General features: G+C 54.1%; 1 protein-coding gene across 1 annotated transcript in view; it reads right to left on the reverse strand.

Moving 5' to 3' along the window:
* The window catches only part of LOC119971421 (adhesion G-protein coupled receptor G2-like), a 271187-nt gene that overhangs the window by 67911 nt on the left and 187834 nt on the right, over positions 1-15442 (reverse strand). Inside the window, exons 8-10 of the mRNA XM_038806912.1 lie at positions 9677-9796; positions 9556-9586; positions 4294-4417 (exon numbers count right to left, since the gene is read on the reverse strand). Coding sequence (XP_038662840.1) covers positions 4294-4417; positions 9556-9586; positions 9677-9796 — 275 coding nt within the window. The remainder of the gene's footprint in view (positions 1-4293; positions 4418-9555; positions 9587-9676; positions 9797-15442) is intronic.

Genomic DNA, 15442 nt, shown 5'->3' on the forward strand with positions numbered 1-15442 from the left:
CCGACTTTCTATCCAGGCTACGCAGGATTGCGGAGTACTGTGACTATGGTGAGACCTTGTCAGAAATGTTACGCGACCGTTTGCTTTGCGGCATTAACAATGCGGCCACCCAGAGAAAGTTGTTAGCCGAGCCAACATTGACTTTTCAACAGGCCATTCAAATAGTATTGTCCCGAGAGAGCACAGAACGGGGAGTGCAGGAGCTACAGGGAATGGAGATGCATGCCTTGGGACGCAACCCCTTCCGCCCGAAAGTGTCCCCCAGCACCCCTGCGGTACCTTGGGCGAGGCGGCGTCCGGATCGTTGCCAGTGGCCGTCGGACATTCCTCCCCGAAGGGAGCCTTCTCCTGAACCAACGGATGAGGAGCCATGTCCGTGTCTGACTTGTAGGCGCCGAGCCCGTCGCGGACGCTGGTCCTGGGGGCGCCAGAGGCGCCGTCGTTCCGAACGAAACTGGGGCCAGCCCAGGGGCCGTACCTTTCATTAAGATGAACCTGCGGCGACTACTCCCGAGAACATGGAGACGGAGGATGACTGCCTGCAGCTGCATTGTGTGGCAGCTCCCTGTGTGGCCCCCATTAAAGTGACAGTACGGGGTCAATGGTCACCCGCTTGAGATGGAGTTGGACACTGGCGCAGCGGTCTCCGTGATCGCCCAGAGGACATTCGACTGCATCAAGCAGGGTATACAGACCCTTACATTAACCGACACACAGGCCAGGCTGGCCACCTATACGGGGGAACCTTTGGACATTGCAGGAACTATGATGACCCCTGTTGTTTATGGACACCAGGAGGGGTGTTTCCCACTTATCGTGGTGCACGGCCATGGGCCCAGCCTGTTGGGCCGGGACTGGTTGCACCATTTGCGGTTGCAGTGGCAGCATATCCTCCAAACAGTTTCTGGAGGGTTGACTGAGATGCTAGGACGATACCCAGATGTATTCCAGCCCAGTTTGGGGAAAATAAAAGGGCTGTAGCTCGTATCCAAGTCGAACCAGGAGCCACTCCGCGCTATTTCCGGGCGTGCCTGGTGCTTTACGCCTTGCTCGAGAAGGTAGAAGGGGAGCTCACTCATTTGGAGACTTTGGGTATTATCAGGCCCGTCCGTTTCGCTGACTGGGCAGCACCAATTGTACCTGTAATGAAGCCAGATGCCACAGTTCGCTTGTGCGGCGACTATAAACTTACAGTGAATATGGCTTCCCGACTCAACCGATACCCATTGCCTCGCATTGAGGATCTCTATACGAAGCTTGCAGGTGGACTCTCGTTCACAGAATTAGTCACACCTACCTACAGTTGGAGCTGGACCCTGCCTCCCGGCCATATGTAACGATTAATACACACTGGGGCCTGTATGAATATACACGTTTGCCCTTTGGAGTATCCTCTGCCTGCGCTATTTTTCAATGCGTTATGGAGGGCATTTTGAGAAGTTTACCACGTGTTGTTGCCTACTTAGATGACATTTTGATCACAGGGACATCGGAGCAGGAACATTTGGAAAATTTGGAGGCTGTCCTTAGACGCTTTCCGGATGCTGGGGTCCGTTTACGTCGCACAAAGTCCGTCTTTCAGGCGAAGGAAGTAGTCTACCTGGGTTATCTGGTGGACCGCGAAGGTTTGCACCCCATCGCAGAGAAGGTGCGCGCGATTCAACAGGCCCCCGCCCCAACTGACACTTCGCATCTTCGTCCGTTTCTCGGCCTCGTAAACTATTACGGGAAGTTCCTCCCCAATCTGGCAACTACGCTGGCCCATTGCACCTTCTGCGAAAGAAGAATCACATCTGGGTTTGGGGTCAGCCGCAAGAAACCGCTTTCCGGCGGGTAAAACAATTGTGGTCGTCTGGGTTACTAACCCACTATAATCCTGGAAAGCCTTTGCTCGTCATATGTGATGAATCCCCGTATGGTACTGGGTCCGTCCTGTCCCACAAGATGGAGAACGGGGCCGAGCGGCCGATAGCTTTCGCCTCCCGCACATTGACTGCAGCGGAAGAAAAGTACGCGCAGATCGAGAAGGAGGGCCTGGCAGTGGTCTTTGTGGTGAAACGTTTCCACCAGTACGTATATGGCCGCCACTTCACTATCGTGACTGATCATAAGCCTCTCCTGGGACTTTTCAGAGAGGATAAGCCAATACCGCCCATTGCTTCCACACGGATCCAGCGCTGGCCTTTGTTGTTCGCTACATACGAGTATTCTCTGGAGCACAAACCAGGAACCCAGATAGGGAATGCCGACGCTCTGAGCCGATTGCTTTTATCGACAGGCCCCAGGTCGACCCCCACGACCGGTGAGGTGGTTGCAACCCTAAATTTTATGGACACCTTGCCTGTCACGGCATCACAGAGCCAGTCCTGTCAAAGGTTCGGCACATAGTCCTGTATGGTGGGCAGCATAGGCAGCTCCCAGGCGAGTTGCTGGCATTTTCCTCCAAGCTGTCCGAATGCAGCGTGGAAGACGGCATCCTTTTGTGGGGGACGCGTGTGATTGTCCCGGAAAAAGGACAGGAGCTGATACTGAGAGACTTGCACAATGGGCATCCGGGTGTGACCAAAATGAAAATTTTGGCCCAGAGTTATATCTGGTGGCCAGGCCTCAACACCGACATTGAGAAGGTGGCCCAAAACTGCTCCATTTGCCAGGAGCATCAGAAACTTCCGCCGGCCGCGTCCCAACATCACTGGGAATGGCCAGGGCGGCCTTGGGCGGGCTTGCATGTGGATTTCGCCGGCCCTTTTCAAGGATCCATGTTCCTTCTATTAATCGACGCCCAGTCTAAATGCCTAGAGGTGCATAAGATGGGAGACACAACATCCTGCGCAACAATCGAGAAGATGCGTTTGTCTTTCAGTACGCATGGCCTCCCCGAGGTGCTGGTCACGGACAATGGCACTCCGTTCACAAGTGAGGAGTTTGCAAGGTTCATGAAGATGAATGGCATACGCCATATCCGCACTACCCCTTACCACCCGGCTTCAAATGGGTTGGCGGAGCGCACAGTGCAGACATTCAAACGAGGCCTAAAGAAGCAGTCTTCCAGGCCGATGGACACAAGACTGGCTCGTTTTTTATTTTCATATAGGACCACCCCCCATGCAGTGACTGGGGTAGCTCCCGCAGAACCCCTAATGGGCCGGAGACTTCGCACCCACCTTAGCATGATTTTCCCGGATATTGGCGCAAAAGTACGCCGCTCACAAGAACGGCAGGGATATGGTTTTTCTCGGCATCGGCCGATTGGGCAGTTTATGCCCAGTGACCCAGTGTTCGTTCAGAATTTTGCTGGTGGTGCCCAGTGGGTCCCTGGCGTAATCTTTCGCCAAACAGGCCCTATCTCTTACCAGGTGCAAGCCCAGGGTCGTCTTCAGCACAAACATGTAGACCATGTTCGGTCCAGAAGACTATCCCTTCCAAAGATTTCCCGCCCCAGGAACTAATTTCTACAGCCACAGAGACCAGACACAGTGGAAAGTATTCCACACAATCTTCCTCTGGTGCCTCACTCAAAGCCTACGCAGGTATGACAGAACCGCATGCAGATAAAGACGCCAAGATGATGGAGGCAGCAGACTCTGACTCCGAGATGGAGACACAAGACAACTCAGAGGGGGAATCCTCGGGCCTACGGGCCGTGGATGTACAACCATTATGCCGTTCATCACGGAAGCGCCGGTCTCCATCTCGTTACACGCCGCCCGATCCAGCGCCTCGTGCAAATGGTGTCCGGCCTGCGGCAAAACGAGTCCAACGCCCTCCTTCGCCAGGGACTTCGGTGGATTCCTTGGACTTTGGGGGGGAGGGATGTTATAACCTGCCTGCTTACCGTTGGCTGGGGACTAATAACAATCCCACAATCCTATGGGAGTATGAGCTTCCCCAATGAGGGGGCGGAGAAATCATTAGCAGACTCCCTGCATAAATAGAGCTGGCCAGTTTGGAACCAGCAGAGAGAGAGGAGTGAGCAGCAAAGGAAGTTGCTGCTGTTGTGTATATATATGCTATTGTAAATAAATGTTATTTCTTTGTATCCTGAAAACTCGTGCTGGATTCTTCGTGGCCCTCACAAAAAAAAGTATTTTCATATACAATGTTAGAGGGAGGCCAGAGATCTCCTTAACACTGGGAGCCGAGCACAGCCACAAGCTGGGAATGAGGGATAGGTCAGGAAAACGTCAGGCATTATTTCACATATAAACAATTTTAAAAGATATATTACTTCTATTATATATCATAAATTGATGGTGTTTTGAGATACTACATTCTAGAAGAATGGTTACCTACATGTTCGGAATGTGATCAGTACATCTCTGTATGAGTTCATTCGCTGTTTTAACTGAATCCAAACATTGTTCATTTTCACTATTTTTGAATCGGCCGAACAAATAATTACATCTCTCATTTGGACCTAAATGGAGAAGGAGAGGATAAAGCAAAGAGGTCAATACAAATACACTTGAGTCCTTTGAAACCCTTCCTGGAAAGCACTCACTGTCTGGCAGCAATGTAAATCAAGCCTTCACCTGGCTGTTATATTTTGGGGAGTGAAATTCCTTTCTCAGCTCTGGAATAAATTGGTTAATGAGTTTGTGAGAAATTCCCTGTTTAGCACTGAATGAATCAGTGAACAGAGACGGTTCAAGCAGACCCATTACTCAGCTTGTTCAGGCTGGAGAGCAAGGGCTGTGCGCTCCACAGGAAAAATGCACAGCTTGGTGTTCAGGGCTGTCAAAAGTCAATGTACCTGGACGCAGAGGGTATCATGAGGTCACACCAGGCATCTGACGCTTGCAGATAGGAACAACGTAATACTGGGTGGGGTGGGGGGTATGTGAAGTGATGGGGGGAGGGGGCGGGAGAAGTCCTGTAAGTGACAGTGCACATAGCCTCCAGATGGGGTGGGTACAGGTCCACATGTGGCATGGGTGCCTCACAGGTGATGGGCTCGGGGGGAAATGTGGCAACGTCCACCACCCCAATGATAGGATCCAGTTTTAATGGGGGAGGCTTTTGAAGAAAAGGTGGAATCTCTACCTGCACGCCGTGAGGCTGCAGGTAAATCGGAGGCACACGGACAATGAGTCAGGGAGGGTCGAACTCTCTCCTGTATTACAGAGCGAGTATCATCATCTCGATACACAGAGAAAATGGCATCTTCCAATCTCGCAGGTAAGATTGGTTATGTCTGGGATGAGATGATGAAGTGTGGCAGGACTGCTCAGCGAGACTCTGGGGCTCCTTCTAGGGACACATACTCACTTGTTGGTGCTGCTCCAGTGGACAGAGTTCAGGTAATTTATACGGGTTAATGAGTTTCAGGTAATGCACACCCCATTGCTCAGGAAGCAACAAGAAGCTTGATTTCTGAATGTTGCCTTTAAAGGGATAGGCACAATTCAATAGCCTTGTGTCAAACCTGGAATAGCTACATAGTAGAAACAGGAGTGCAGTTTTGGAGAGTGAAGGCTATCGTGAAGGGGGCATTGCTGCATCAATTCTGCCATCCCATCAGTGAAAGGGAGTCACGGCTTAACATTTAATGTAATTTGTCAGTGGCCGAACATATTCCATTTATTCAGAATGGGCAAAAAAATGTTCATAGTGATGCCAAGTCAATGTATGGAGCTCAGAGGTGTGGGGCTGGATTCTCCGATCCTGCAGCCAAGTCTGGTGGGGGGCTCGCAGCCGCACTGCGCTCCTGCTTTACCTGCGGAAACGGTCAGAGAATGGCTGGGTCCGTGGCCACACATACGTACGGCGGCGGCCTGTAGCGGCTGCGCTCTGCAAAATGGCGCCGGCCGCGGCAGACCTGACCTGCCAAACACTTCCCCTGTGACCAGCCTTGCCAGCCCCGGACCACACCCCACCAGTCCCCCAGGCTCCGACAAAGGCCCCCATGCCAGCAGAATGGCTCCTCGACCAACTGTGTCGGCACTGGACCTAGTCTGCAACCGCCACGCGACATCTCCGAACGGTGTGAGCACATGTGGCCCACGCCCTTGGGGACTCGGCCCATTGGGGCAGAGTATCGGTGGAGGACCTCAGGTGACGTCCTGAGGCCGTCTATGCCGCGTTCTGTTTGAGAGTGAGGAGCATTGCAAAAATGGCGTCGCCCTCAATTCCGGAGTAAACGGGTATTCTCCAGCCAATCGCTGAACTCGATTTCACCGTCGGCGATCGGAGAATCCCGTCCGAGGTGTACTTTGTGTTGCTAATTTTAGGATGGTTGGCATAGTGTTCCCAAGGATCACAGAATAGCTTTAAATGGAACAAAGCTATACATTTATTAACACTACTAAATTGTATTCGACACTTACTCTTATATAATTCACATTTGATAATAAATATATAATCTACACTCATCTACTCCTAATCTTTACATTATTTCCTTCAGTCTGTTCTCTAGCTTTCTCCTCAACCTCTCCCCAACAAAGCTTAGCAACAATGGGCTGGATTCTCTGGTCTCCGACATGGAAATTGCGTTCGGCAATCGGCTGGAGAATACCCGTTTGCGACAAAATCGGGGGCGGCCCCGCCTTTGCAATGCTCTTACCCCTCCAACATGGCTTACTCCAGTACGCTGCACATCGGGGGCGGCCCCGCCTTTGCAATGCTCTTACCCCTCCAACATGGCTTACTCCAGTACGCTGCACATCGGGGGCGGCCCCGCCTTTGCAATGCTCTTACCCCTCCAACATGGCTTACTCCAGTACGCTGCACATCGGGGGCGGCCCCGCCTTTGCAATGCTCTTACCCCTCCAACATGGCTTACTCCAGTACGCTGCACACTGTCGGGATGGCCTCAGGCCAACTGACAACATTTAACTGCATCTTCATGTCGTCCAGGCCAATAAAACTGTTTCTGTATTTTAGCTTGAATTTTCCTAATTCCCAAATTACCTCCCACTGGTACCTCATGTGCAACTCGCAACACCAAAAAGAAAGTAAAACCCAGTGCCACAGCCCAGTTCCACCCACGCAATGACATCACTGAAGCCATTTGATAAGGCAAAACATTTCTTAATGGGGCATTCCCATGACATCTTGAATATCTTTCCAGAGGGGAGCAAAAGTGGGAATGGATCCAATGGACCAGGGAGCTTTTATACGCATGACTTACTGGATCAAGGTCTCCACGGTGTTCACCAACCTTCCCATGGCAGCCCTGAGGTGCTTGCATGCTGGAACCGTGACATCAGACAGAACATAGAGAGACTCCATTATGTGCTGTACTTTGGTGAGTGAGTGTTGAATCTCTGCCCAATGTTCTGCTGTCTCACTTTGCATCATCACCAGTGAGCTGACAGCTGCTTCGAAAGGCACATCATCTGACTGGCACTGAATGGGTGGTCAGTCTCCACCAGCCCTCTGAGTGCCAGAGAGCTGGGCAGCCTCTGCCTCTGACTGCTGTGGGTACATGACTGTGAAGAAAGTGACCCCAATTCTAACCTTGAACTTGCTCCACCAAGGTGTGTGTTTCTGTGCTGGTGGAGAGTGTGGGTGAGCGGGGTGATGGTTCTTCCTGTGACCCCTCATCTTCAGAGGTGTTCTGGGGACTCGGTGAGTGGCTGGGCTGGCTTGCTAGCACCGGAAAAAGTCAAAAGGACAATTTTAGTGGATGTGCTGAAGCTAATTCAGAGCTCATTGCACTCAGTGTGATGGTGGTGTGATGGAGCTGCGATCTGTACTAGGTTGTTCCAGCCCTTTGCGATGCTCCACCCCTCTTTGGCAGCGGTCACGCAGACACAAATTCATGCAAGTATTTAATAATAATCTTTATTATTGTCACAAGTAGGCTTACATTCACACTGCAATGAGGTTATTGTGAAAAAACACTCGTCACTACATTCCGGCGCCTGTTCGGGTACACAGAGGGAGAATTCAGAATATCCAAATTATCTAACAGCACGTCTTTCGGGACTTGTGGGAGGAAACCGGAGCAACCAGAGGATATCCACCCAGACACAGGGAGAACGTGCAGACTCCACACAGACAGTGACCCAAGCTGTAAAGCATCAGTGCTCACCACTGTACTACCGTGCCGTGAGGCTGGACGCCAAAGCGATTGAGGGGGAGCGAGAGGCTAAAAACCTTTCAGAAACTCTACAAAATTATCGGACTTGCTGTGGGTGGCTGCCCAGTCAGGGGGAATAGCGGGGATCGACTTGGTGCCAAGTCTGTTGACTCGGGGTGTCCCCTGAGGATCGGGGTGGCCTGGCTCAGACCACCATTGCTGCTGCATGTGGATTTAAACGCAGCCCTTTGGTGCTACTTACAGGCCTCTGGCTGCTCACACTGCTAACTACTCATTGTGTCCTGGAAATGTTCAGAGTACCTCTGCTGATGTGGGATCCCAAGGAGACCAATCCTCTGGAAACCTCATACCACAACTGTTTCATCAAGGGGATGGGCGTGGCCAAGCTCAATCAGGGGCCCAATAGGTGTTGGCACGCCTCAAGAGCACTACTCCATTGCAGAGGGAGCAGGGGATCAGCAGAGCTTCCAAAGAACACCTGCAATGTGGCCTTTGGAACCTTCCCTGATTATCTGCCCCTCTCAGGGCAGAGGATTCACCAGTGACTCCTACCCCTCAGAGTCACCAGCTGTGTCCTCCTGGCGAGGCTGGCAGCGCTGACTGCCTCTGCCACCACCTCCCAGGTACTGTTCACGAGGGCAGACTTCAGTCTGAGGTCCAGCCTGGGGAAGAGGATGTCCCTCCTCTCCTCAGTGGCATCGAGCAATGGGTCCACTTTGGACTCCAGAACTTGGGTGGGCTGGTCTTCTCTGAGATATCTTTGTGGCTGCAATGAGTTTGTGTGAGTGGAGCGATTAAAAACAGCTCCAGCTGTCAAGCTATTTAGCGCTACTTTTTGCTCCAGCTGTGACACAGCCGACTGGACCAGGAATTGCTTCCAATTCCAGTGGCAGAGTGCTGGCACTTTCCATGTCCTGAATCACAGGTAGCCATGATGTGGAGATGCCGGCGTTGGACTGGGGTGAGCACAGTAAGAAGTCTTACAACACCAGGTTAAAGTCCAACAGGTTTGTTTCAAACACGAGCTTTCGGAGCACGGCTCCTTCTTCAGGTGAATTCAGGTTCATTCAGGTTCATTCACCTGAAGAAGGAGCCGTGCTCCGAAAGCTCGTGTTTGAAACAAACCTGTTGGACTTTAACCTGGTGTTGTAAGACTTCTTACTGAATCACAGGATGAATAGCGTTCACAACGGAAACGCAAACCACACGCTATTCAAGACGGATGGGAATTTTCCTAACGGAGAATCCAGCCGTTAGTCTCATAAATTGAGAATTCTGCCCTAAATCTCCAGTGTGACTGTCTCACATTGCTGCAAATACAGCACAACCCAACATGTGATAAAGAAGGGCCTCTGTCTGTAAACAGCCACACACTCTGAAATGTCTGGGCTACAGTTATTAATATTAGTTTAATTGCTGAAACCGATTGAAACTTTTCTAAACTACTTTTACTTTAGATGTACATTTTGCAGAACTGAATGAGAGATTTTATTAAAAACACATTTAATTACCTGTTGACGAGGACACACTGGTTGTCGATTCCTAAAGTAGAAATTTACAACATCAGAGAATTTGTCAATTAAATAAATGTATTTAAAAATCTGTAAGTGAAATATGTTAATTCTCTCTTACCCGGGATGTTGCACATGGGCTGCCTGTTGCTGGTGTAGGGACTTTGACACTGTCGGAATTGTTGCTCTGTGTTGTAATTTTAAATGGACCAGGAAGACGTCCAAATAGATCAACCTGCGTCTTGAAACATGGCAAAAATATGACAACAAATCTTCCTAAATGAAAGTTTGGTGCAGCATATATTTGGCTTTTTTTTTTGTCTTAATTCATTTTTTCCAATTAAGGGGCAATTTAGCATGGGCAATCCACCTACTCTGCACATCTTTGGGTTGGGGGGGCGGGGGTGAGACCCACTCAGACACGGGAAGAATGTGCAAACTCCACATGGACAGTGACCCAGGGCCGGGATCGAACCTGGGACCTCGGCGCCGTGAGGCATCAGTGCTAACCCACTGCGCCATTGTGCTGCCTGTCATTTGACTTTGTTGAATAATTCAGTTTGTTTAACTTCTCACCAACAAGGGCAGCACGGTGGCCTAGTGGTTAGCACAACCGCCTCACGGCGCTGAGGTCCCAGGTTCGATCCCGGCTCTGGGTCACTGTCCGTGTGGAGTTTGCACGTTCTCCCTGTGTCTGCGTGGGTTTCGCCCCACAACCCAAAAATGTGCAGAGTAGGTGGATTGGCCACGCTAAATTGCCCCTTAATTGTAAAAAATAATTGGGTAATCTAAATTTTTTAAAAAAACTTCTCACCAACAGCTACAGAATACGCAGCAGATAATTATCCAGGATGAGTCTTTCTTAAACTCACATTAATTAACATTTCAGTCATGAAAATAGTGTGTGTGTGTTTGGGAGATACTCTGTGAGGGATGTGGGGATGAATCATCAGGATTGCATTCACCAGATATCCAGTTACAGCTCCTCTGACATCACTGCCGGCGAAGAATATGACCATCCATAATATTGAGCAATGTAAAGATACTGGGCGGGATTCTCACTTTCAGAGATAAGTGTTGGTGCCAGGACTGAATCAGTGGACTTCTACAACAACTAAATTCGAGCCCATCCCAGAGCAATTCATGATCCCTTAATGGGCTAGCACCTACGCCATGTGGAACTCGAGTGATTCCGATGAAAAACCGTGTCTGATTCAACGGGATCGGGATTGCCACTCGAGGGGCTGACAATCTGCAGCTGCATATTCACACTCCACTCCCCGCACACATTCATCCCAGCCAACAAGATGGCATCACGAAGAGCGGCACCCATTTCACAGATGCAGAGCTCGAGACCCTGCTGCACGCTGTAGAGGAGAGGCGGGCCACCCTGTTTCCCGGAATGGGAAGGAGGCTGCCACCCACCGCCATACAACAGGCCGAGGCACAGGTAGCAGAAACCGTGAGTGCCATGGGCCCCATTGCCAGCAGTGCCAGTAGAAGTTGCACAACCTCCTCAGGGTGGCCAGGGTCAGTAGGCAGTACCTTGCCCCTGGCACCAGCCACATCCCACACACCCGGAACCGTCCCCCCTACCCAGAGGGTGACTGAACCCCACCCACCGGCATTGTGCCGCACCTCACCCTGCACCACATGCCAGCACCCATACCGCTTGCCATGGCCGGGAGCCCTGGCAATAAAGGCCATCAGCTGCCCAACCCCTGTGTTGCACTCGTCTGACTGCCTAACACTGTGCGCTTTCTGTCCCCGCAACCCATCCCCCACACCGCCCAAGGGAAGGTGGCACATAACCGCAGAGAGAGATGGAGAGGACCGGAGGGGGAACGCCGTATCTGCAGCCCCTCACCGTCGCAAAGCAGCGGCCACTGGACCTGGTTGGTGGGTCCAGAGAGAGGGAAGTCACCAAGGTGGAGATCAGCATTGGGCAACCAAGTGAACCCTCACAGAGTTGCAGTGTCTCTATGACACGCATGACAAGACCACCAAACCCATCCTCCCCACACCACCCCACCTCTCCCAAACCACACCACCTCCCCCACACCACACCACCTCCCCACACCACCCAACCTCCCCCACACCACACCACCTCCCCCACACCACACCACCTCCCCCACACCACCCAACCTCCACCACCCCACCCCACCTCCCCCACACCACCCCACCTCCCCCACACCACCTCCCCCACCTCCCCCACACACCATCCCACCTCCCCCACAGCACCTCCCCCACCTCCCCCACACCACCTCCCCCACACACCATCCCACCTCCCCCACAGCACCCCACCTCCATCACACCACCCCACCTCCCCCACACCATCTCCCCCACACCACCCCACCTCCATCACACCACCCCACCTCCCTATCACCACCTCCCCCACACCACCTCTCCCACACACCATCCCACCTCCCCCACACCACCTCCCCCACACCACACCATCCCACCTCCCCCACCCCACCTCCCCCACACCACCCAACCTCCACCACCCCACCCCACCTCCCCCACACCATCCCACCTACCCCACACCACCCCACCTCCCCCACACCACTCAATCTCCCCCCCCACCCCACCTAGGCTCCACAACCCCACCCCAACCCCACACCACCTCCCCCTCCCACACACACACCACCCACACCACCCCACCTCTACAACCCCACCCCATCCCCCCCACTCCACCCCACTTCCCCCACCTCCCCCACACCACCCCACCTCCCCCACACCATCCCGCCTCCCCCACACCACCCCGCCTCCCCTACACCACACCACCTCCCACACCCCACCTCCCCACTCCCCACCTCCCCACACCACCCATTCCTCCCCTCCCCCACACCACCTCGCCTCCCCTACACCACACCGCCTCCCCTACACCACACCACCTCCCCACTGATAAACAATCACTTGCACAAGGACTAAAGTTGGGTACAACTGTGGGTTTATTGCAGTCAGATGTGTGGCCTCCTGCTGTAGCTGGCGAAATGGCAGATCAATGGAGGACAGGCATATTTATACAGCTCCTACTGGGCGGAGCAAGCCGGCAGGGGCTACCGGCGAACCTGTAGTACAGGTTCTACCTTACATACCCTAATACAGGTGTACAGTGGTTCACCACACCCACACCACCCCACCTCCCCCACCCCACCTCCCCCACCCCACCCCACCTCCTCACGCCACCCCACCTCCCCACCTCACCCACACCATCCCTCCCATCTCCCCCTCCCCACCCCACCTCCTCACGCCACCCCACCTCCCCCACCCCACCCCACCTCCCCCACACCATCCCACCTCCCCCACACCACCTCTCCCACACACCATCCCACCTCCCCTACACCACCTCCCCCACACCACACCATCCCACCTCCCCCACCCCACCTCCCCCACACCACCCAACCTCCACCACCCCACCCCACCCCACCTCCCCCACACCATCCCACCTCCCCCACACCATCCCACCTCCCCCACACCACCCCACCTCCCCCACACCACTCAATCTCCCCCCCCACCCCACCAAGGATCCACAACCCCACCCCAACCCCACACCACCTCCCCCTCCCACACACACACCACCCACACCACCCCACCTCCCCCACACCACCCCACCTCTACAACTCCACCCCATCCCCCCCACTCCATCCCACTTCCCCCACCTCCCCACTTCCCCCACACCACCCCACCTCCCCCACACCACCCCGCCTCCCCTACACCACACCACCTCCCACACCCCACCTCCCCACTCCCCACCTCCCCCGCCCCACCCATTCCTCCCCTCCCCCACACCACCCCGCCTCCCCTACACCACACCGCCTCCCCTACACCACACCACCTCCCCACTGATAAACAATCACTTGCACAAGGACTAAAGTTGGGTACAACTGTAGGTTTATTGCAGTCAGATGTGTGGCCTCCTGCTGTAGCTGGCGAAATGGCAGATCAATGGAGGACATGCATATTTATACAGCTCCTACTGGGCGGAGCAAGCCGGCAGGGGCTACCGGCGAACCTGTAGTACAGGTTCTACCTTACATACCCTAATACAGGTGTACAGTGGTTCACCACACCCACACCACCCCACCTCCCCCACCCCACCCCACCTCCTCACGCCACCCCACCTCCCCCACACCACACCACCTCACCCACACCATCCCTCCCATCTCCCCCACACCACCTCCCTCACACCACCCCACCTCCTCACACCACTCCATCTCCCCCACACCACCCACACACCACCCTACCTCCCCCACACCACCACCCCCACACCACCCCACCTCCTCACACCACCCCACCTCCCCCGCACTACCCACCATCCCATTTGTGCGTCTTGTGTCTTGCAGGATTACCTGGCGACGAGGTGTCCCGCCACCCTGGCCACAACCCCAAGCAGATTCCAGCAAGAGGCAGCAATAGACAGCAAAGAGAGCCCCTAAACGTCATCCCGACACACCTCGGAGAACCAGTCCCGGGACGACACCGACATCCCGTCACAGCTGTCTCCAACACCCTCCACTATCCCAAAGACACTCACCTTGGTTGGGCATGTTAGTGAAAAAGCACCTGGTGCACTATCTGGTGTGCACCACACACATGCAGCTAGGAACCTCCGAGGGGCAGATGGTCGCAGGGTGGCCCGACCCCCAGTAACTGTACAGGCAGGTCTCGGGCTTCTGAAAAGGGTGGTTCTATCAATAATGGAGATGCAGACACAGAGGCGAGGACCACACGAGGGGCTGTCAGCAACCATCCAGTGCCTGTAGGTGCAGTTGGAGTCCAATCGCCTGCAGAGGCATGAGACAGTGCCGAGCATGCATGATAACCGGGCCAACACCGCACGGATGGCATCTGGGGTGGAGGACAGGGCTGCCGTATCACAGGCAGCAATTTACCAGGGCCACCTGCAGCGGCGCTCAGAGCTTGGCCCAGTCACAACAGATCATGGCTGCGGGAGTCAATGGCATTCCTTGAGCCAGTCCCAGAGGAAGGTGGCACAGTCACTGAGTGATGTGGCACAATCCCAGAGGGTGGTGGCACAGTCCCTGTGCTCCATGGCTACGAGCATGAACCCCAGGTCATGACGAGCGCGGGCCTCCACAACTGGCAACGTCAGAGGCGGCGTGCACCAGGAGTTTATTTGGGTCGCATTCCCATCCCAATGAGTAGCCTGGGGCACATCTGGCACCCTGAGGGAGGAGAAGGTGATGGGGCCCGTTTCAGTGACTCCTGCAGGGGAGGTGCTGGAACACCACAGCGTGTCAGACTCCCTCTCCTGTCTCCTGGGGCATCTGATGGGCAGTGGGCAGATCATGGTGGCATCACGCCACCTGGGACACCTGAGCGCCTGCCAGGCCCATCCAGGCCCAGTCGCTCCAAAGGACGGCCACCAAAGGGGACCCAGGTCACAGAGCGGTAATTACTGTAGGCCGACTTCACTCCTTATGTACTGCCTGGTGATCCATCTAGACGTAGCGTGAGGGCTCAGCCAGAAAGGTAGATACCAGTTCAGTTGGCACGGGTGGAGCTAGCGTTAGGGGCTAGGACACAGACCGTTATAGAGATGTTCACCTGTTATGTTCAAACTAAACACCTGAGTAGGACTGCCTCGGTGCTCTTTCACAAGGGTGTGAGGGATGGGCTGGGTTAACTGCTGATGCGCTGGGGGGAGGGGATGGGCAGACTTTCGAGGTGGGTGCTGCACATGGCCCCGATACCCTGCCCCACCCACTCCCTCTCAACCCGAACGCACTCACCACCCCGGCCCGCACCCCGTCCCCATCTCTGCCAGCCCAAGTGTTCGGTGGGACTGTGTGTTGCAATGGACAGCTCCTATGCAGTGAGCACTCAGGCACTCGGTGGCACAAAGTGCTAATGTCAAACGATG

The sequence above is a fragment of the Scyliorhinus canicula genome, chromosome 9, assembly GCF_902713615.1.
Source record: "Scyliorhinus canicula chromosome 9, sScyCan1.1, whole genome shotgun sequence".
In the NCBI taxonomy this organism is placed as follows: domain Eukaryota; kingdom Metazoa; phylum Chordata; class Chondrichthyes; order Carcharhiniformes; family Scyliorhinidae; genus Scyliorhinus; species Scyliorhinus canicula.